This window comes from Pseudophryne corroboree, chromosome 12 (genome assembly GCF_028390025.1).
Source record: "Pseudophryne corroboree isolate aPseCor3 chromosome 12, aPseCor3.hap2, whole genome shotgun sequence".
Taxonomy (NCBI): Eukaryota; Metazoa; Chordata; class Amphibia; order Anura; family Myobatrachidae; genus Pseudophryne; species Pseudophryne corroboree.
This window is the reverse complement of record NC_086455.1, coordinates 78190855-78212478: the sequence shown is the minus strand read 5'-3', so window position 1 is coordinate 78212478 and position 21624 is coordinate 78190855. Positions and strand designations below refer to the sequence as shown.

At 48.8% G+C, this 21624-nt stretch overlaps 1 protein-coding gene across 2 annotated transcripts in view; it reads right to left on the bottom strand.

Moving 5' to 3' along the window:
• The window catches only part of ZFYVE1 (zinc finger FYVE-type containing 1), an 89742-nt gene that overhangs the window by 35458 nt on the left and 32660 nt on the right, over positions 1-21624 (bottom strand). The window contains exons 6-10 of one of the 2 annotated variants that reach the window (XM_063947682.1): positions 14003-14100; positions 13806-13923; positions 12734-12904; positions 11662-11842; positions 11160-11270 (exon numbers count right to left, since the gene is read on the bottom strand). In XM_063947682.1, the coding sequence (XP_063803752.1) occupies positions 11160-11270; positions 11662-11842; positions 12734-12904; positions 13806-13923; positions 14003-14100 (679 nt within the window). Of the gene's footprint in view, positions 1-11159; positions 11274-11661; positions 11843-12733; positions 12905-13805; positions 13924-14002; positions 14101-21624 lie in introns of both variants that reach the window. The other variant, XM_063947681.1, reaches the window with a different exon arrangement.

Below are 21624 nucleotides of genomic sequence, written 5' to 3'. Positions count from 1 at the left end.
GTAAGAAATCTGAACCCAGCTTCAAGTCGCCTGGCGCTGTAGGTGGGATAAATGGAGGCTGCACTCTGAGGACACCCTGTAGAAAGGTGTGTACCGACGGCAATAGAGCCAATCGTCTTTGAAAATAAATTGACAACACAGATACCTGCACCCTCAGTGTAGATAAACGCAGTTCTCCATCCCACCCAGTCTGTAAAATAACAGAATACGGGTAACTTGAAAGATGATGTCGGAAACTTCCGAGCTTCACACCAACCTATATAGGCACGCCAAATTCTGTAATAATGAGCTGCCGTAACCGGCTTCCTAGCTCGTAACATGGTTGGTATAACCGATACTGTAATGCCCTCTCTCTTTTCTTAAGAGGGCGGTCTCAACAACCACCCCGTCAACCGCAGGCGCGGTAAATAGGGGTAAAAGAACGGTCCCTGTTGTAACGGGTTGGACGTAGTATGAGCGGCCAAGGATCGTGTGCGAGTATTCCTTGGAGATTCGAGAAGCAAGCTCTCCGAGACCCATGAGATATCACTAGTATGACTGTGACGAACTGTCTTATGATCCGTTTTAGCAACGGAGAGAGCAGCGGAAAACGGTGGAACCAGATACACGAGGCTGTACGACCACGCGAATGTGAGAGCATCCACCGCCACTGCCCTTGGGATCTGTCGTTCTGTACACATACTGGGCGTTTGTAATTGTGGCGAGATGCCATCATGTCCACCTGAGGGTAACCCCACCTGTGGACCCACGTGTGAAACACCTCTCGATTTAATGCCCAGTTTCCTGGATGAAAATCCCGACGGTTGAGATCATCTGTCTCGCAGATGTCCACTCCCGGAATGAACCCAGTCGACAATATCACCTTGTGGTATTCTGGGCAATTGAGGATTCGAGCTACCTCCCGCATTGCCATGCGGCTTCTCGTCCTCCCTGGTTGTTGTGTATGCAACTACCGTTGCGTTGTCTGACTGCACTTGGACAGTCTGAAAGCGAAGCATGTAGTGCATTGTAAATTGCACGGAGTTCCAGGACCTTTATAGACAGCAATCTGTCGTGATCCGTTTTAGAAACCCTGTCGCTGACCATTTTAAACTACAACTCCCCAACCTCTGAGACTCTCGCCCAGAGTAGAGACACCCTCGCCCCCCTGTGGGAAACGCGAGTGAAACCCGCCGAACTGAAGCGCTTCGAAAGCACATCATTGTTCCTAATAGGCGAATACACCAATGTACCGCTAGTGTGCGTGGCTTTTGCACTAATTGTACCAGATGGTATAATCTGTTCTTTCTGGTGTAGTAGGTAAATCTTTGATTTATCGTATCTGTAATCATACCTAGGAATTGAAGTCGTTCAGACGGAATTAGATGCGATTGTTTTTGAACTTGACACTGCAACCGTGGTGTACGTTAGCAGCGCAAGTAAGAGGAACCTCTGTTGAGACAGAGCTCTTATAAGCAGATCGTCTAAGTATGGAACGATTGTCACTGCCAGGGCTCTGAGATGAGCTATCATCACCAACATCACTTTGGTGAATACCCAAGGCGCTGACAAGAGGCCAAACGGTAGAACCTGAAACGGTTAATGGTTGTGGCGTATTGCAAAACGCAAGAACCTGTGATGAGGTGACCAAACCGGAATGGGTAAATACGCATCCTGAAGATCAAGCGCAATCATGCAATCTTGTGGCTCCAAATATGCAAATACTAACCGCAGAAAATCCATTTTCAATCTGTAGTAAGTGACTTGCTGATTGAGACTGCGACGGAGCCCGCAAATAACCCTGACTCTGTTGGTGTACCAGGCTTGGAAATAAAAACAGCTGAAACCAGCAGAGACTGAATGGCAACCTGCCAAAACGCCTAATTTCGTCCGACAGAGGCAGTCTTGTCTTTTAACCTTTAAATAGCGGATACATCCATGAGTGGATGGCTGGAAACCCGGCAAATGTAACGTGTAAAGGCGCGCTTCCACAATTGGAAATTTGAGATGGCCTGAGAGGCCGTCAAGCCACTGGCTTGTTGTGACTTTAGCGCCCTGGCGTTACAAGGCGTGACTGTTTTTGTACCACAGCCTTGAAAAGACTGAAGTCTAAAGGCTTTAAACGCTGGACCAGAGTATTTCCGTCTTGATACCGGAGGAGCCAAACAACTTCTGGCCTTGTCGTGCTGAAACTAGCGACGATGAAAAGCGAGAATCAAGGTAACAGGCGTCAGCAGAAGCTTTACAGAGATACTCTGCAGTTTCTCATTAACGATAAGTCTAACGTGATCGTCATTGTTTCCATACATAGAAAGGTTTGACACAGACGAATTCACCAATGGCGTATTCTCCCATTTAGATGTGGAAACGGGTAAATAGACTTAAATCTTAGTCAGATATTCTAAATAAGAAACTCATTGAAGATCTGTCGTTTATTAAATACGACGGATTAGATGTTAGAGTCTCCTTAGTCTCTGTAAAATTGAGACACTGACTCACTGGTCATTAGCAATGTATGGTTGCCCAAACCCCGCACTATCTGACTGCTGGTCTAATGTGCCCTTCTCACTCGTAGTTATCGCTGTGAGGTTTGACATAGAATTGTCAGACTGCATTAAATTATAAGACCAGTTACATTAACACCCTGGTACCCTAAAGGGAAGTTGGACCTTTGGAAAGGCTGAGACTCCTCCGTTAGAGCTGGCGGAGTAACTTCCGAGACTCCGATCTTACCGCTCCTGTCGAGCGGAGTCAATTTGAATTGCCAATGCTTAACATAGGATCTGGGAATGAACCGGCTTCCGGAGTGGAAACCTACAAAGCAACTGAATCTGTGGTAGATTTATGTACAGACATTGTAGTAAACCTTATTTTTAGTCTGTGTTGGAGCCCTACCCCTTATACACACAGACAACACAATAGCCAAAGGCCAGACACTTGCATGACCCAGTAAAATCTTTACTTAAGGTGTGTAATATTATATATATATATATATATATATATATATATATATATATATATATATATATATATATATATATATATGTCGAAATACAGTTCACATGGGCAGCCTATGTGAAACCTGAAAAAAAAAAAAAGGGTCGGCTGCGCTTATGGTGTTTTACAAATAGGTATAAATCATGGAGAGTTGACAGATTTATATATAAAACAGGTTTATTATGATATAAAATACATCAACAAATCATGTGTAACCTAATAAATGAATAACTGTACTCTGAGACACCGTTATGTAAACACACAGTATCAATCAAGCTCTATGTATAATGTTCCCCTGATTCAGGGTTTCGGATTGTTACTTGTTATCAATTGTAACCAAGATGAAACTTAAATAGTAACACTTAAACTCTGCAATAAATTGTGACTAAGAGATGGATAAAGACAAAAAAAGTTTTTTTTCCCTCCAATGATCGGAAGCAGAAAAGCAAGGGCCCAGCGAAAAAATAAAAATAAAAATGTATTATACAATATACAGTTTTTACCTCTCCTGTGGGCTGGTGCTACCGAGCGTCCTCGGTGCAGTCCTATATTGAGCCCACCGTATGCTGTTTAGGGAGAGAGATTTGGTGAAGAGGTGTTTATCCCAGTTTGCTGTTGGATAAGTGAGTCCCGGATGCAGGATGATTACTTGTGTTTTACCTAGGGCTGGTGGAAATCCTTTAGGTGCCCTGAGCATCGGTATTAGCACATCTTCCAGAGCATCAAAGGAACACACGCTGCTGCCGCTAATTGCGGTGGAGACTCACAGGTGAAATGCCGGTCGGATCTGCCGCACCGACATGCACAAGGATGAAGCGCTATCCCGCGTCCAAGGAGCTGTTTAAATAATGCTGGCTGGCGTTACCAGATGTAGCTGTATGGCGGTGATGCGGGCTGTAGTTTTCCCACTGCCGGGGAACAGCTATCGGAGCTCGCAATGTCCCGCGGCTCGTATCAGCCGTCAGACGCCGTTCAGAAGTGGCAGTATAGCCGCCGTGCAGGCTGAATAGCTCTCCGTGGAGGGCAGAGTTTCTTGGAGCTGTGGAGCTGTGGTACAGGTGAATCAGAGACAGAAAAAGGGGAGGAGCCTAACGCGTTTCGTCACGATTAAACCTGAACCAAAATTCCCACTAACACCCCTGCGCCTCCGTGTGGAGTAGAGAGGTAGGGCAGGAATGTTCTGGAATTACAAACTGGAAGAAACATGGTTAAAATGGCCCCCTATGCCATGCTTACACTGATAATCACAGGACAGAGTACAATACCTGCTGCAGTGTTAATAGACTCAATAGACTATTATACATTGATAATCACAGTCTAGAATACAGTGATAAACACATGCAGGTTACAATACATGCCTTCAGTGTTAATATAGGCTCAATAGCCTATTATACAGTGCATAATCACAGGCAGGTCACAATCCAGTTAATATAAGCTCTGCCTGCAGTTAATTTTGTATTAACATTTCTATAGATATGGCAGCCTGCTATTCTTTCCCCTTGCAGCCGCGCTGTAATCAGCCAGGTCCCCCCCCCCCCTTTCCTGTACTCCCTGTAGCGCTGTCTCAGCGGTGAGCCGGGAAGTCATTGCAGGGAGGCGAGGGACACATTTCAGAGCAGCGGAGGTCGGCTGGCCGGAGCGCGTAGCTGCTTCCGGCGTCTCTAGCCGAGCTGCGGCGCGTCTCCCCCTCTGGGCGCTGCACTTTCAATACAGTGCTGGCGGAGCGCCTGGCGGGAGGACGGAACGCCTGGGGCGGGCGGCCGGAGCGGGCAGACGGCGCGCTGGACGGAGCGGCTGGGGCGGCTATTATGAGCGGCAATGAGCGGGCGGCATTACCAACGGACCCCACACAGCGGGGCGGCTTCTAAGCTCCGAGTTCTCCGGTCATGGCTGCGACAGGGCTTCTATCTGTAAGCTCCGTCCAGCTCTTCAGGTCATGGCTGCGACGGGGCTTCTATGTGTAAGCTCCGTCCAGCAGTTGCAGGAGACAGTGGGCTGCCTGTGGCTGTGAGGGTGCTCTTTGTGAGGACCGACACGCCATGCGCTGCCCGTGCAGCGGCACTATCCCGGACCCATGTTTTTCCGGAAACTGGGAAGGGATGTGCTTAAGTGAAAAAAATGTAAAAGTAAAAATGAAAATTTTAATAAAATCTTCCACCAAGTGTGGGATCTCCCCACAAGCCTGGTTAGTGCTGTGAGCACAGAAAAAACACTGAGGTAGTACACCGAGGTACTCTGGGATATGGAGGGGTGGAGAGTTCTAAATTTAAATATTCAGTGCCTTTGTTTCTGCTAAGCCGTCCATATCCCAAGAGTACTCCAGTGACCCCTAGTGGATGAAAAAGAAAAAGCCAAAGATTCCAAAACATTTTTAGATTCTGAATCAGATTTCCATGTACGTAGCCAAACTGCTCTGCGAGCAGCTATTGTTGAAGCTGATGCCCTGGAGGCAATACTACCCATATCCAATGCTACTTCTTCCAAGAACATTGCATCCTGTTTTATATGTGTTATATGGGATTTTTGCTCTCTAGATGCTATTGAAAAAATCCCCCTCCAATGCATCAGCCCAGGCAGCCACTGCTTTTGCCATCCAAGCTGAAGCCATGGCTGGCCTTATGACTGCCCCAGACAGGAACAAAATGTTTTTTTTTTTTAAATCATCCACTCTCCTATCTGTGACATTTAATGATGTTGAATGTAAAGGTAATGTAGATTTTCGCACTAATCGAATCACATGTGTATTTACTTTAGGAGCCACCCTCCCTCTTTTTAAAAAATCCCCAGCTGGAAGAGGATAATTGGAATTCCATTCCTTAGGAATTGTAAACTTCTTATTGGGCGTAGCCCAAGCCTCTTCCATGATTTCCGTCAGCTGATCTGACCCTTGAAACTCAGTCTTAACTGTTTAGGGACGTTTAAACACAGGTGCCTTGGTATTTAACACAGGCTCTGCTGAATCCCTAAGGATAGAATGGCCTTCATTGCTTTAATTAACTCAGCTATATCAACTGAGCTGAGACCTTCCTCCTCCTCTTCGTATGCCGAACCAGAGATTATTGAGGTGTCATCCTCCGATGAATCCTCATCTGAAACATGTGTAGCCTGTGAGGATGAAGATTTACTTACCACTAGCTTATCAACCTGTTTCTTTTGAGGGGCAGCTGCTGGAAGTGATATAACGCAGGTGGGAAGCTGCATGTAAGGGTTAATCGTGTAACCGGGTGGTCTTCTGGTTGACGAATGTCGGGATCCCGGCGCACAGTATACCGGCACCGGAATCCCGACACCCGGCATACCGACACATATTCTCCCTCGTGGGGGTCCACAACCACCCTGGAGGGAGAATAAATAGCGTGGCGAGCACAGTGAGCCCGCAAGGGGCTCATTTGCGCTCGCCACAGTGTCGGTATGCCGGCGGTCGGGCTCCCGGCGCCGGTATGCTGGTGGCCGGAAGCCCGGCCGCCGGCATACCATACTACACCCGTGTAACCTATCCCTGGTACAGGAGTTGGAGGAATTATCCGTTTAGCTATACTGGATAATGTCTGTGCAAACATAGCCCGAGGTGGATTGACCTGCACCTGAATCTGCCTTGTACTTTATAAGAGACCTTGGTGAAAACTATAACAATTTGCACACACACCATCCTGAACCAGATCCTGAGAGGTTAACACAGCTTTGCAAGACAAACATGATATGAGTGTTGGTGTTGCAGTGAGTGTATCATCCTCACCTTTGCCGCTCTTAGACATGATAATAAACACTTCCACAGTGCACTACACAATTTGTGACTGTAATCACTAAGCTTTTTAAAGTGACTTACCATCCGACCCTACCCATGCACCAGCATTGAGGATCGGAATAGAAAAAAAAAAAAAACCTGACAGAATATATAGTAAGGCCAGCAATCACACTAGCAGTCAGTCACATGTTATACATAAGTATAATAAGCAATATGAGCACATCATCAACTACATTTCAAGTATGTAGAACATATTACCGAGTCATGTTTAAACAGATCTACCCGTATTCAGACACATAGCGAAAGAAACAGTAATAGTATACAGACTCATATGCAATAGGCACTTATCTAACTATTCATACTCAAAAAGGAAGATAGAGACTTAGTGCTGTATTACCCGTACTCAGCAGAGTGGGATACAGGGAGACTCACCTCGCATCCAGGACCGATCAATACGTTTGCAAACGCTGAACGGATCCAGACACTATTAGTGTACACTGCCGCTCCATGAACCTATAGTGAACACAGACGCACCAGTCACACAGCCGCCTATGCTGCGACTGGGTCCCCTTCGTGTACAGCGTCTGAGACAGAAGCGGGAAACACTTCATGGCGGGAGACTCTGAGGAAACTGGTCATGAACCGGGGGAAGAGGCGACCAGGAGAGCGTCTGACTCCCCACTGCTGACATCAACCCTAGGGATCGCGGCCTCATACTATTCCTGGTGCGCTCTGATCCCCAAGGCCTAGCCACCTGCCGAGGTGGCAGCCGCGTCAGCGACTGTTTGGTAGTCTCCTCCCAAAATAGTGCAGCTGTGTCTGTATTCCTCTTCTAAGCGGAACCGATGCCTTACCCTCTTCCCCGTGCTCCGGCCACAGCCTGGTAACGTCTGCTAGACCTGCTAGTATATCCGACATATACGCCCGCCAAAACAGCACTGTACTCGTGGGTAAGCGCTGTCGCAAGCCGGCGGAGAGTTGTTGGAGCAACTTTCTAAAGTACGTATAAGACGCTTTTTAGAAAGATCACTCAAGAAAAAAATAGTAAGACTATAAAAATAAAATAATAAAGCTTAGGGCTGCTAAAAACCAGTAGCCCTCTGACCATGGTCCAGCTCCTGCCGCACCAAACAAAAAAAAACTGATTTGCCTGAGCCAGGAGGCAGGGATATATGTACGGGCCTGTTGCATGCTGGGAGGCCGAAAAGCTTTGACCGATTTGGTGCAAATCCGCTGTAGCTTCATCATATCCCAATGTTATTCTGTGGATAACCTGTGGGCCCTGCCGGAGAAAACGCTTTTTACCTAGGCCAGGGTTGGCCAACTAGTCAGTGGCAAAGAGCCAGAAAAGATCTGTAGTCAAGGATAAGAACCATATCATGCGCGAGCAAAAATGGAGGCGTGGCATGGTTGTCAAAGCCACACCCCATTTTGATGCGCACACCTTTCAGTTTGACATTTGTAGGAGTATGACCTTGTGTCATAATCCCATTTTTAGTCATGTTGTACAGTGCCACATACAAATACACCCCCACTGCCAGATACACATCTCCCCAGTGCCAGATACGTCCCCACTGCCAGATACACGTCTCCCCAGTGCCAGATACACGTCTCCCCAGTGCCCGATATGCCCCCACTGCCAGATACACGTCTCCCCAGTGCCAGATATGCCCCCACTGCCAGATACATGTCTCCCCAGTGCCAGATATGCCCCCAGTGCCAGATACACGTCCCACCAGTGCCAGATATGCTTCCATTGTAAGATACACATGTCCCCCCAGTGCCAGATATGCCCCCACTGTCAGATATGCCTCCACTGCCAGCTACATGCCCCCAGTGCCAGAAGCACATCCCCCCAGTGCCAGATACACGTCCCCCCCCAGTGCCAGATACACGTCCCCCCCGTGCCAGAAACACATGTGTCCCCCCCCCCCCTGCCAGATATGCCTCCACTGCCAGCTACACGTCTCCCCAGTGCAAGATACACATCCCCCCCAGTGCCAGATATACATGTCCCCCCACTGCCAGATACACATGCCCCCCCAGTGCCAGACACACATGTCCCCCCCAGTGCCAGACACACATGTCCCCCCCCCAGTGCCAGACACACATGTCCCCCCCCCCAGTGCCAGACACACGTCCCCCCCCCCAGTGCCAGACACACGTCCCCTCAGTGCCAGATATGCCCCCAGTGCCAGATACACGTCACCTCAGTGCCAGATATGCCCCCAATGCCAGATACACGTCCCCTCAGATCCAGATATGCCCCCAATGCCAGATACACATCCCCTCAGTGCCAGATATGCCCCCAGTGCCAGATACACGTCCCCCCAGTGCCAGAAACACGTCCCCCCCATGCCAGATATGCCCCCAGTGCCAGAAACACATGTCCCCCCACGTGCCAGATACACGTCCCCCCAGTGCCAGATATGCCCCCAATGCCACAAACACATCCCCCCAGTGCCAGATATGCCCCCAGTGCCAGATACACATGTCCCCCCCATGCCAGAAACACATGTCCCCCCCCCGTGCCAGGTACACGTCCCCCCAGTGCCAGATATGCCCCCAATGCCAGATACACCTGTCCCCACACTGCGCCCCCCCAAGTGCTGCTCACCGCCGTGCTGCTGCTCTGCTCAGTCTGCTGCTTGTGAGAGGAGTAGAGCGCAGCGTGCGCTTCTCCTGCCCCTCAGTCTCCACTCTCCGGCGGCGTTGATTCGCTCTAATTAGGCGCCGGTCCGTGAGCCGGAGTTCGGACCGGCAGCAAAGACTCCTGATTGGCTGCCGGTCCGCGAGCTCCAATTGGCTCATGGGCCGGCGCCGAACACTGCAGATTAGGGCAGCGGGAGGCGCCGCAGGAGCTTACGAGCCGCATGCGGAGATGGATAGAGCCGCATGCGTCTCGAGAGCCGTGGGTTGGCCAACGCTGACCAAGGCAATACTGGTTCATTTATACTGTGATTTGTACCCTTTAAGTTGCATAATACAGGTGTTGCTCTGAGTTGCGAAGCAACGGAGGTAGGGAGATCCTGGTACACCGGCATGTCTCCTGTGAACTGCACTACCCAGAGAATACCTCTGCATGTTGCCCTTTTGTACATTGACACCTGATTTTTGAGATGTGGTGGGTTATTTATGTATTACAACATCATTATCAACCCAGTTCACCTACGTCTCTTAAATACTAGCGCCTATAGTGCACAATAGGGTGGATGTATGAAGCTGTGATATGGGGGGGGGGGGGGGGGTAGTGGTCTCAGCGCATGTTATGTGCGCCGATACTGTTTCCGCCCCATGTATTACTGCGGCGTGTGTGCAATGCATGGTAACGGGTGCTATGTGCCCCTGTCATTATCGGCACTGCTGTCTTTAAGTTACATTGCCCTGCATATTGGTGTGCTAAGAACGGTCAGTGGTACTGACACCTGCATCTATAGATTTCGACACAGCTGCAGATGTCTCTGCCCCATTGACAGCCACTGTAATGGCTGCCCAGGAGCGCAGGGCCAGCATCAGCCCATTCTAGACAGGGGATTGTGATGTGATGCCCTCTCAGTGAACATCATGATCCACTTTGTGAAGTTTTATTGGATCTGTTGATTTGTTACTGATCTTTTAGTTAGTCTATTTTGATCAGCTTGGGCTTTCATTTGCAAGCTGGTTTTGTGGTTTGCATTCTGGTATGAATGTTAAACGTTAAATTGGGTTGTGCTTTGTTTAGTCAGTCATCTAGGCTATATTGTCTGTATTGGTCATCATGTTGTGACCGGTCTTCTATACGGTCTTACATGGTGTCTGGGAGACCTTGGCTTTTGGTGTGGCTTTGGCTACGGGTAGTGGCAATAAGGCAATGCTTTTTAGTGGCTGATTGTCTGCATAGTTTTCTTGATACTCTTGTTATTATAATCCTTCCTGTGTACAGTAACCCTGGACATATGTTAGTCACCACTACCTCTGGGGGGGGGGTATCAGCGAGAGAAGAAGGGGGGGGGGGGGGGGGGGGGGGCAGTGGCCTAACAATTTGCCTAGGGTGCCTCAAACTTTACACCTGCCCTGGATAACGCACCAGCCAATCATTCCGGTTTTGAAAAAGGACAGGAGATAAGTGGAAGGTGATAACGCACCAGCCTATTACTTCTTCAGTCTTAATACATATGCCCCACTGTTCTTATGGGATCACCAGTTAGAAAAACTAAATAGTAAGAGAGCACTCGCCATAACAGGTCACACTTTCATTTGGGACGATGCCCAGCACTTTTCTAAACGCTTTCCGGTGACAGAAAGGGCATAAAGTGAAACACTAGGATTTTGCCTGTTAAGAGGAGCTTTAGTCAATGGTGGTGGCATGCCAGGGAGCCATCAACAAAAACATATTTTCATGCCAACCCCAATCTGAAAAATGGGTTTTGTTAAAGTGGCTGATAGGATACAATCTTACCTAGAGGAATGTCAATGGCTGTGGCCACTGCCCCTAATGTGTTCTGTACAGCCTCCCCGACCTTCCTCGCCATCAGAGTGCCGCCCTCCTCATCTTCAGTGGCATCAGGAACTACTATAAGAAAAAGGCAGTTACGCAGTGTTCTACATACATACTGCATGGAGAGCAACAGTTGCTAAGCTCTACAGTACCATGGGAAACAAACTCAAAAAAATATAATATTTATTCTCCAGTTAGCATCACAGTAGCAAATGTTAAGATTAGCCAGACTATACTGATCCAAGTTTACTACATGAAATAAATAAAAGGTTGTTCTGAATAGATTGTTCAGCAAATGCTGAAGACCCAAACTAGCAATACCTGGATATCTGACTGCTATCACATGACACCAATAAGACCAAGCATAAGAAAAGCCACATTAATGCACAACTTTCAAGTCGCAATATGAAGAATTTTGACACTGGACCCATTAGCATTTGTAGCTCCTAAACAACAGTATTACCACTTTGGATGCCTCTCAGATCATAGCAGCAGTCACAGACACGCACTGGGGACAGGCCCCAGCCTCGCTCAGGCACCGGGCGGCTTTTGGACGAGCAGCTGTCACAGAAACCCTCTCCGCAGGCCCGGCAGTGATGTTTGTTGTCATTATCTTTAAAAGGGGTTCGGCACTTTGTACATTCCTGTGAAAAATGAACAGCCATTCAAGGGCTTAATATCAAAAGTATAAGTTATTTAGGAAAGGCAAAACATTAATACCTCAAGCTTACTGCCTGTAAGACACTAGCGCCTTCTTAAATGGAGATGTCCACCTGCAAACTACTTCTCTGCTGATATGCTTAGGTTACTATAATAATTTATTTACTGGGACTTCTGTAAGTTTTAGTAGATAACTCTTTGGTCCCGTCCTTGCAGGAGCAGGAAGGGTTAGGGTCGGTCCCGTCCTTGCAGGAGCAGGAAGGGTTAGGGTCGGTCCCGTCCTTGCAGGAGCAGGAAGGGTTAGGGTTGATCCCGTCCTTGCAGGAGCAGGAAGGGTTAGGGTTGGTCCCGTCCTTGCAGGAGCAGGAAGGGTTAGGGTTGGTCCCGTCCTTGCAGGAGCAGGAAGGGTTAGGGTTGGTCCCGTCCTTGCAGGAGCAGGAAGGGTTAGGGTTGGTCCCGTCCTTGCAGGAGCAGGAAGGGTTAGGGTTGGTCCCGTCCTTGCAGGAGCAGGAAGGGTTAGGGTTGGTCCCGTCCTTGCAGGAGCAGGAAGGGTTAGGGTTGGTCTCATCCTTGCAGGAGTAGGAAGGGTTAGGGTTGGTCCCGTCCTTGCAGGAGCAGGAAGGGTTAGGGTTGGTTCCGTCCTTGCAGGAGCAGGAAGGGTTAGTTGCTTTTGTTGCCTTGGAATTTGATCAAACACTAAAAAAATTAGCTAATACAAGTCTGTATATCCTTATACCAGGGTAACCAACACATATCTGCCTGCTAAATATAAATCATTGTGGGAAAGCAAGGCACGAAGTAAGAAAGTAAAAGCAATGTACTTTGTAAAAATTACACAAACATAGTAACAACAATAACAGTAGTAAACACCATACCAAAATCTGGGAGTTAGGTTTCCAGTAAGCTGGGGCAATCTGATCAGTCAACCAGGATGTGACGGCTTTGGTGGGTCCAATGCTTAATTCAGTCACAGACTGTGCCATGAAATTCATACCATCTAGAAGACGTTGCGCTGCATTGTTATTATCCTTTAAGAATCCATCTGACTGAAAGGAACCAGAATTATGGGAAAGGTCATTAATATTCCTTGGGAAAAAAACATTAACATTAAAACATTCTTCTTCTGTTAAACAGATTGTATTACAGCTGGTCTGGAGCAGTCATGCCTGGAAAGCCTGACTCGGGATTAATGAGTAAAGTCTCAGGATCACTCAGCCCTGTTAGTTCCCGATTGTCTCATAGTCTGCTGGTGCTAAAGACTGGATTCTCCCAATACTTGAACATCTCCATTAAAATAAGGGGGCTTGTATATGGCAGTAAGGTAAACTATGGCCAGAGTGCAGATCATTGGAGTAACAGGGAATGAGCATAAGGTATACAGCACGGAAATAGTGGCAGCAACTAGGTGTCAACATTTAATAGGGATGCAGTCACTATACCAGCTGTCAGGATCCAGGCGTTCAGGAGACAGACGCCGGAATCCTGTCAGCCAGTGAAATACCGGCACACGGAATCCCGACAATCGCTCGGAATATCCACTTGGTTGTTGGGTCCACGCCACCAACAGAGTGAGAATAGATCCTGTGGCAGGCGAAGTGAGCCACTGGGCCCGAAGCGTAGCAAGCACAACAAGCCCGCGAGGTGACTCGCTGTTACGATTTCGGCAGACAGGATGCCGCTGTCGGTATAGTAACAGCCGGTATCCCATCAGCCGAGATTTCATATGCATTCCATCTAATAGGCTATGTTGGAATAACAGAGGCATCATTATATGTGCCGTGGGCACAAGGTAATAGAGGCTTCGTGGATGAAAGCAACAATGCCTCATTGGTGTTTAACATCTACATTACCAACACTGGGGTATATTGGACTCTTTTCACTGCTTAGTCTGGAGTTGACAATTTATGTGAGTAACAGAGAAGAGAAGAGAAGAGAAGAGGCTCTTACTCCAGGCCAGACATGCTGTATCTCTGTGCGCACAACAGTGTCCACTGGATCCTGGTTTCCAAACCAGTATTGGCGGCTGCGGTAGATCACCCCACAGGTTGGGCACTCGATTACATATCTATGAGCAGAAACAAACAGGTCATGTAATAGGAAGCATGTCAAACAGGAGTTCGTATGAAGCGAGGTACACATCTTACCCAGACCAGGCATACTTGGCGAGGCCAAGCCAGGGGGAGTCTGTGGAAGCAGAGGTTTTGGGAACCACATTCACCTCCTTCCCACTTTCATAACAAGCCTGAAATACAGGTTTAGGGATATATAAAGTGATTAATTGATGTAGTATTAGGGATGGGCTGCACAAGAGCTTTAGTCATTTGGTAAAAAGAAAATCAATTTCAAAACAGATTGTTTTGTAACATACAGTATGGTTTCCAGTGAGATGGGACTACTGGTCCAGGCCTCAACATACCAATTAGCCCACCATCATGACTGCTAGTGCAGGGAGTGTAGACGCCGACATGCACTGATCAGCCCACCATCATGACTGCTAGTGCAGGGAGTGTAGACGCCGACATGCACTGATCAGCCCACCATCATGACTGCTAGTGCAGGGAGTGTAGACGCCGACATGCACTGATCAGACCACCATTATGACTGCTAGTGCAGGGAGTGTAGACGCGGACATGCACTAATCAGCCCACCATCATGACTGCTAGTGCAGGGAGTGTAGACGCGGACATGCACTAATCAGCCCACCATCATGACTGCTAGTGCAGGGAGTGTAGACACAGACATGCACTGATCAGCCCACCATCATGACTGCTAGTGCAGGGAGTGTAGACGCCGACATGCACTAATCAGCCCACCATCATGACTGCTAGTGCAGGGAGTGTAGACGCCGACATGCACTAATCAGCCCACCATCATGACTGCTAGTGCAGGGAGTGTAGACACAGACATGCACTGATCAGCCCACCATCATGACTGCTAGTTCAGGGAGTGTAGACGCGGACATGCACTAATCAGCCCACCATCATGACTGCTAGTGCAGGGAGTGTAGACGCCGACATGCACTGATCAGCCCACCATCATGACTGCTAGTGCAGGGAGTGTAGACACAGACATGCACTGATCAGCCCACCATCATGACTGCTAGTTCAGGGAGTGTACACGCCGACATGCACTAATCAGCCCACCATCATGACTGCTAGTGCAGGGAGTGTACACGCCGACATGCACTGATCAGCCCACCATCATGACTGCTAGTGCAGGGAGTGTAGACGCCGACATGCACTAATCAGCCCACCATCATGACTGCTAGTGCAGGGAGTGTACACGCCGACATGCACTGATCACAGCTCCTCCACTTCTCACAACAGGCCCTTGTTATTTTTCAGTCCAAGACCCATGTGGTCCTTAATCTGGCCCTGCTACACCAATGAGATTGTCTGGCAGCGTCATGCACCCTACCTCCTTCATTTGTCTAGTACAAACATCAGGGGAATAATGGGGCAGATGTATTAAGCCTGGAGAAGTGTTAAAGCAGTGATCAGTGCAAGGTGATAAATCAGCCAGTCAGCTCCTAACTGTCAATTTACATATTGGAGCCGATTGGCTGGTGCGTTATCACCTACCACTTATCACTGATTTATCACTTCTCCAGGCTTAATACATCTGTCAGCACACTGGATAACATCAGCAATAGGATTTGAAAACTACATGGTGGTAGAAATTTCAGAGCCCTCAGTTGCACACATTTGCAAATGTACGGGAAGCCCCCAGGTCGCTCCAAGGAGTCTCCAAGCACTGGGGGTACCTAACATGAAGTCTAAAGGCCCATATAGATGGGCCGATGTGGGAGAGATGTGTGCTGAGCGTGCGGGGGGAGACGGGGGGGGCGCTCATTTCACCCAGCAGGTGAAGTGAGCGACCCGCTAGATTGGCCTGCATGCAGCAGCGATAGCTGTAGGGGGTACACATGGAGCGATAATGCTCAAATTCTAAGCAATCTATTCAGATTGCTTAGAATATCGCTCCGTGAGTACCCCCTTAAGTCTGGGGCATGACACCTCACAAACCGGTAAGGGCCAGACACCCCGAGGCAGCACCAGTGTGAGGTTAAAGAGTAAGTGAATATTAGGAAGCATAGGCTACATATAAAAGAATATACACATGAAAAAATAAGATTTTACTCACCGGTAAATCTATTTCTCGTAGTCCGTAGTGGATGCTGGGAACTCCGAAAGGACCATGGGGAATAGCGGCTCCGCAGGAGACTGGGCACAACTAAAGAAAGCTTTTAGGTCACCTGGTGTGCACTGGCTCCTCCCACTATGACCCTCCTCCAAGCCTCAGTTAGGACACTGTGCCCGGACGAGCTGACATAATAAGGAAGGATTTTGAATCCCGGGTAAGACTCTTACCAGCCACACCAATCACACCGTATAACTCGTGATACTTTACCCAGTTTAACAGTATGAAAACAACTGAGCCTCTCAACAATAACCCTTTAGTTAACAATAACTATGTACAAGTATTGCAGACAATCCGCACTTGGGATGGGCGCCCAGCATCCACTACGGACTACGAGAAATAGATTTACCGGTGAGTAAAATCTTATTTTCTCTGACGTCCTAGTGGATGCTGGGAACTCCGAAAGGACCATGGGGATTATACCAAAGCTCCCAAACGGGCGGGAGAGTGCGGATGACTCTGCAGCACCGAATGAGAGAACTCAAGGTCCTCCTCAGCCAGGGTATCAAATTTGTAGAATTTTGCAAACGTGTTTGCCCCTGACCAAGTAGCAGCTCGGCAAAGTTGTAAAGCCGAGACCACTCGGGCAGCCGCCCAAGATGAGCCCACCTTCCTTGTGGAATGGGCTTTTACTGATTTAGGATGCGGCAGTCCAGCCGCAGAATGCGCCAGCTGAATTGTGCTACAAATCCAGCGAGCAATAGTCTGCTTAGAAGCAGGAGCACCCAGTTTGTTAGGTGCATACAGGATAAATAGCGAGTCAGTTTTCCTGACTCTAGCCGTCCTGGAAACATAAATTTTCAAGGCCCTGACTACGTCCAGTAACTTGGAATCCTCCAAGTCCCTAGTAGCCGCAGGCACCACAATAGGTTGGTTCAAGTGAAAAGCTGATACCACCTTAGGGAGAAACTGGGGACGAGTCCTCAATTCCGCCCTATCCATATGGAAAATCAGATAAGGGCTTTTACATGACAAAGCTGCCAATTCTGACACACGCCTGGCCAAGGCCAATAACATGACCACTTTCCACGTGAGATATTTTAGATCCACGGTTTTAAGTGGCTCAAACCAATGTGATTTTAAGAAACTCAACACCACGTTGAGATCCCAAGGTGCCACTGGAGGCACAAACGGGGGCTGAATATGCAGCACTCCTTTCACAAACGTCTGAACTTCAGGTAGTGAAGCTAGTTCTTTCTGGAAGAAAATCGACAGAGCCGAGATCTGTACCTTAATGGAGCCTAATTTCAGGCCCATAGTCACTCCTGCTTGTAGGAAATGCAGAAATCGACCTAGTTGAAATTCCTCTGTTGGGGCCTTTTTGGCCTCACACCAAGCAACATATTTCCGCCATATGCGGTGATAATGCTTTGCAGTTACATCTTTCCTGGCTTTAATCAGCGTAGGAATGACTTCCTCCGGAATGCCCTTTTCCTTCAGGATCCGGCATTCAACCGCCATGCCGTCAAACGCAGCCGCGGTAAGTCTTGGAACAGACAGGGCCCCTGCTGCAGCAGGTCCTGTCTGAGCGGCAGAGGCCATGGGTCCTCTGAGATCATCTCTTGAAGTTCCGGGTACCACGCTCGTCTTGGCCAATCCGGAACCACGAGTATTGTTCTTACTCCTCGTTTTCTTATTATTCTCAGTACCCTTGGTATGAGAGGCAGAGGAGGGAACACATAAACTGACTGGTACACCCACGGTGTCACTAGAGCGTCCACAGCTATCGCCTGAGGGTCCCTTGACCTGGCGCAATATCTCTCTAGTTTTTTGTTTAGGCGGGACGCCATCATGTCCACCTGTGGCCGTTCCCATCGATTTACAATCAGCGTGAAGACTTCTGGATGAAGTCCCCACTCTCCCGGGTGGAGGTCGTGCCTGCTGAGAAAGTCTGCTTCACAGTTGTCCACTCCCGGAATGAACACTGCTGACAGTGCTAGTACGTGATTTTCCGCCCATCGGAGAATCCTTGTGGCTTCTGCCATTGCCATCCTGCTTCTTGTGCCGCCCTGTCGATTTACATGGGCGACTGCCGTGATGTTGTCTGACTGGATCAGTACCGGCTGGTGTAGAAGCAGGGATTTTGCCTGACTTAGGGCATTGTAAATGGCCCTTAGTTCCAGAATATTTATGTGTAGGGAAGTCTCCTGACTCGACCATAGTCCTTGGAAGTTTCTTCCCTGTGTGACTGCCCCCCAGCCTCGAAGGCTGGCATCCGTGGTCACCAGGACCCAGTCCTGTATGCCGAATCTGCGGCCCTCTAGAAGATGAGCACTCTGCAGCCACCACAGCAGAGACACCCTGGTTCTTGGAGACAGGGTTATAAGGCGATGCATCTGAAGATGCGATCCGGACCATTGGTCCAACAGGTCCCACTGAAAGATTCTGGCATGGAACCTGCCGAAAGGAATTTCTTCGTAAGAAGCCACCATCTTTCCCAGGACCCGCGTGCAGTGATGCACCGATACCTGTTTTGGTTTCAGGAGGTCTCTGACTAGAGATGACAGCTCCTTGGCTTTCTCCTCCGGGAGAAACTTTTTTCTGGACTGTATCCAGAATCATACCCAGGAACAGTAGACGTGTCGTCGGAACCAGCTGTGATTTTGGAATATTCAGAATCCAACCGTGCTGGTGTAGCACCTCCTGAGATAGTGCTACTCCCACCAACAACTGCTCCTTGGACCTCGCCTTTATTAGGAGATCGTCCAAGTACGGGATAATTAAAACTCCCTTTCTTCGAAGGAGTATCATCATTTCCGCCATTACCTTGGTAAACACCCTCGGTGCCGTGGAGAGTCCAAACGGCAGCGTCTGGAATTGGTAATGGCAATCCTGTACCACAATCTGAGGTACTCCTGGTGAGGATAGTAAATGGGGACATGCAGGTAAGCATCCTTGATGTCCAGGGATACCATGTAATCCCCCTCGTCCAGGCTTGCAATAACCGCCCTGAGCGATTCCATCTTGAACTTGAATTTTTTTTTATGTATGTGTTCAAGGATTTCAAATTTAAAATGGGTCTCACCGAACCGTCCGGTTTCGGTACCACAAACAGTGTGGAATATTAACCCCGTCCTTGTTGAAGTAGGGGCACCTTGATTATCACCTGCTGGGAATACAGCTTGTGAATTGCCGCTAGCACAGCCTCCCTGTCTGAAGGAGTAATCGGCAAGGCAGATTTTAGGAACCGGTGGGGTGGAGACGCCTCGAATTCCAGTTTGTACCCTTGAGATACTATTTGCAGGATCCAGGGATTCACCTGTGAGCGAGCCCACTGATCCCTGAAATTTTTGAGGCGGCCCCCCACCGTACCTGGCTCCGCCTGTGGAGCCCCACCGTCATGCGGCGGACTTGGAAGAAGCGGGGGAGGACTTTTGCTCCTGGGAACCTGCTGTTTGTTGCAGCCTTTTTCCCCTACCTCTGCCTCTGGACAGAAAGGACCCGCCTTTTCCATGCCTGTTTTTCTGAGTCCGAAAGGACTGTACCTGATAAAACGGCGCCTTTTTAGGCTGTGAGGGAACATGGGGTAAAAATGCTGACTTCCCAGCAGTTGCTGTGGAAACTAGGTCCGAGAGACCATCCCCAAATAACTCCTCACCCTTATAAGGCAAAACTTCCATGTGCCTTTTTGAATCTGCATCCCCCCTGTCCACTGGCGAGTCCATAAGCCTCTCCTAGCAGAAATGGACAATGCACTTATTTTAGATGCCAGCCGGCAGATCTCCCTCTGTGCATCTCTCATGTATAAGACTGAGTCTTTTATATGCTCTATGGTTAGCAGAATAGTGTCCCTGTCTAGGGTGTCAATATTTTCTGACAGGGAATCCGACCACGCAGCGGCAGCACTGCACATCCACGCTTCTTCACACACCATTTAATTCTTCTGATGGGGGAAAAACTACGGGTATTTTTTTCTCCCCAAACATAATAACCTTTTTAGTGGTACCTGGGTTTATATCAGAAATTTGTAACAACTCTTTCATTGCTTCAATCATGCAACGAATGGCCTTAGTGGACATTAGACTAGACTCATCGTCGTCGACACTGGTGTCAGTATCCATGTCGACATCCGCATCTGCCATCTGAGGTAGCGGGCGTTTTAGAGCCCCCGATGGCCTTTGAGACGCCTGGACAGGCACGAGCTGAGAAGCCGGCTGTCCCGCATTTGGCATGTCGTCAAATTTTTTGTGTAAGGAGTCGACACGTGCACGCAATTCCTTCCATAAGTCCATCCACTCAGGTGTCTGCCCCGCAGGGGGTGACATCCCTTCTATAGGCATCTGCTCCGCCTCCACATCATTATCCTCATCAAACATGTCGACACAGCCGTACCGACACACCGCACACACACAGGGAATGCTCTAACAGAGGACAGGACCCACAAAAGCCCTTTGGGGAGACAGAGTGAGAGTATGCCAGCACACACCAGAGCGCTATATAATGCAGGGACTAACTGAATTATGTCCCCTATAGCTGCTGTTATATATACTGCGCCTAAATTTAGTGCCCCCCCCCTCTCTTTTTTACCCTTTTCTGTAGTGTAGACTGCAGGGGAGAGCCAGGGAGCTTCCTTCCAGCGAAGCTGTGAGGGAGAAATGGCGCCAGTGTGCTGAAGGAGATAGCTCCGCCCCTTTTTCGCGGACTATTCTCCCGCTTTTTTATGGATTCTGGCAGGGGTAATTATCACATATATAGCCTCTGGGGCTATATATTGTGGTATTTTTGCCAGCCAAGGTGTTTTTATTGCTGCTCAGGGCGCCCCCCCCCCTAGCGCCCTGCACCCTCAGTGACCGGAGTGTGAAGTGTGTATGAGGAGCAATGGCGCACAGCTGCAGTGCTGTGCGCTACCTTGGTGAAGACTGAAGTCTTCTGCCGCCGATTTTCCGGACCTCTTCTTGCTTCTGGCTCTGTAAGGGGGACGGCGGCGCGGCTCCGGGACCGAACACCAAGGCCAGTTCCATGCGGTCGATCCCTCTGGAGCTAATGGTGTCCAGTAGGCTAAGAAGCCCAAGCTAGCTGCAAGCAGGTAGGTTCGCTTCTTCTCCCCTTAGTCCCTCGCTGCAGTGAGCCTGTTGCCAGCAGGTCTCACTGTAAAATAGAAAACCTAATTATATACTTTCTTTTTAGAAGCTCAGGAGAGCCCCTAGTGTGCATCCAACCTCGGCCGGGCACAAAATCTAACTGAGGCTTGGAGGAGGGTCATAGTGGGAGGAGCCAGTGCACACCAGGTGACCTAAAAGCTCTCTTTAGTTGTGCCCAGTCTCCTGCGGAGCCGCTATTCCCCATGGTCCTTTCGGAGTTCCCAGCATCCACTAGGACATCAGAGAAAGTGTAATTAAAAAAAAGTGATATTAGTAGAAAATTATAGGAAAGGGAAACAAAGAGCTAGATTAAATGTTACAGTGTGCTACCCCAAAGCAGCTCAGCCCCACCAGTCCAGGAAGCACTGCGCCCCAAACTCATCCTCAAAACTAATACAGCATGCTTGGTACATGGCCACATAATAATGGCATTCACAAAAGCAACTAATTGAGAGCAATATTACCTGGAGATACCCCTTTATTCT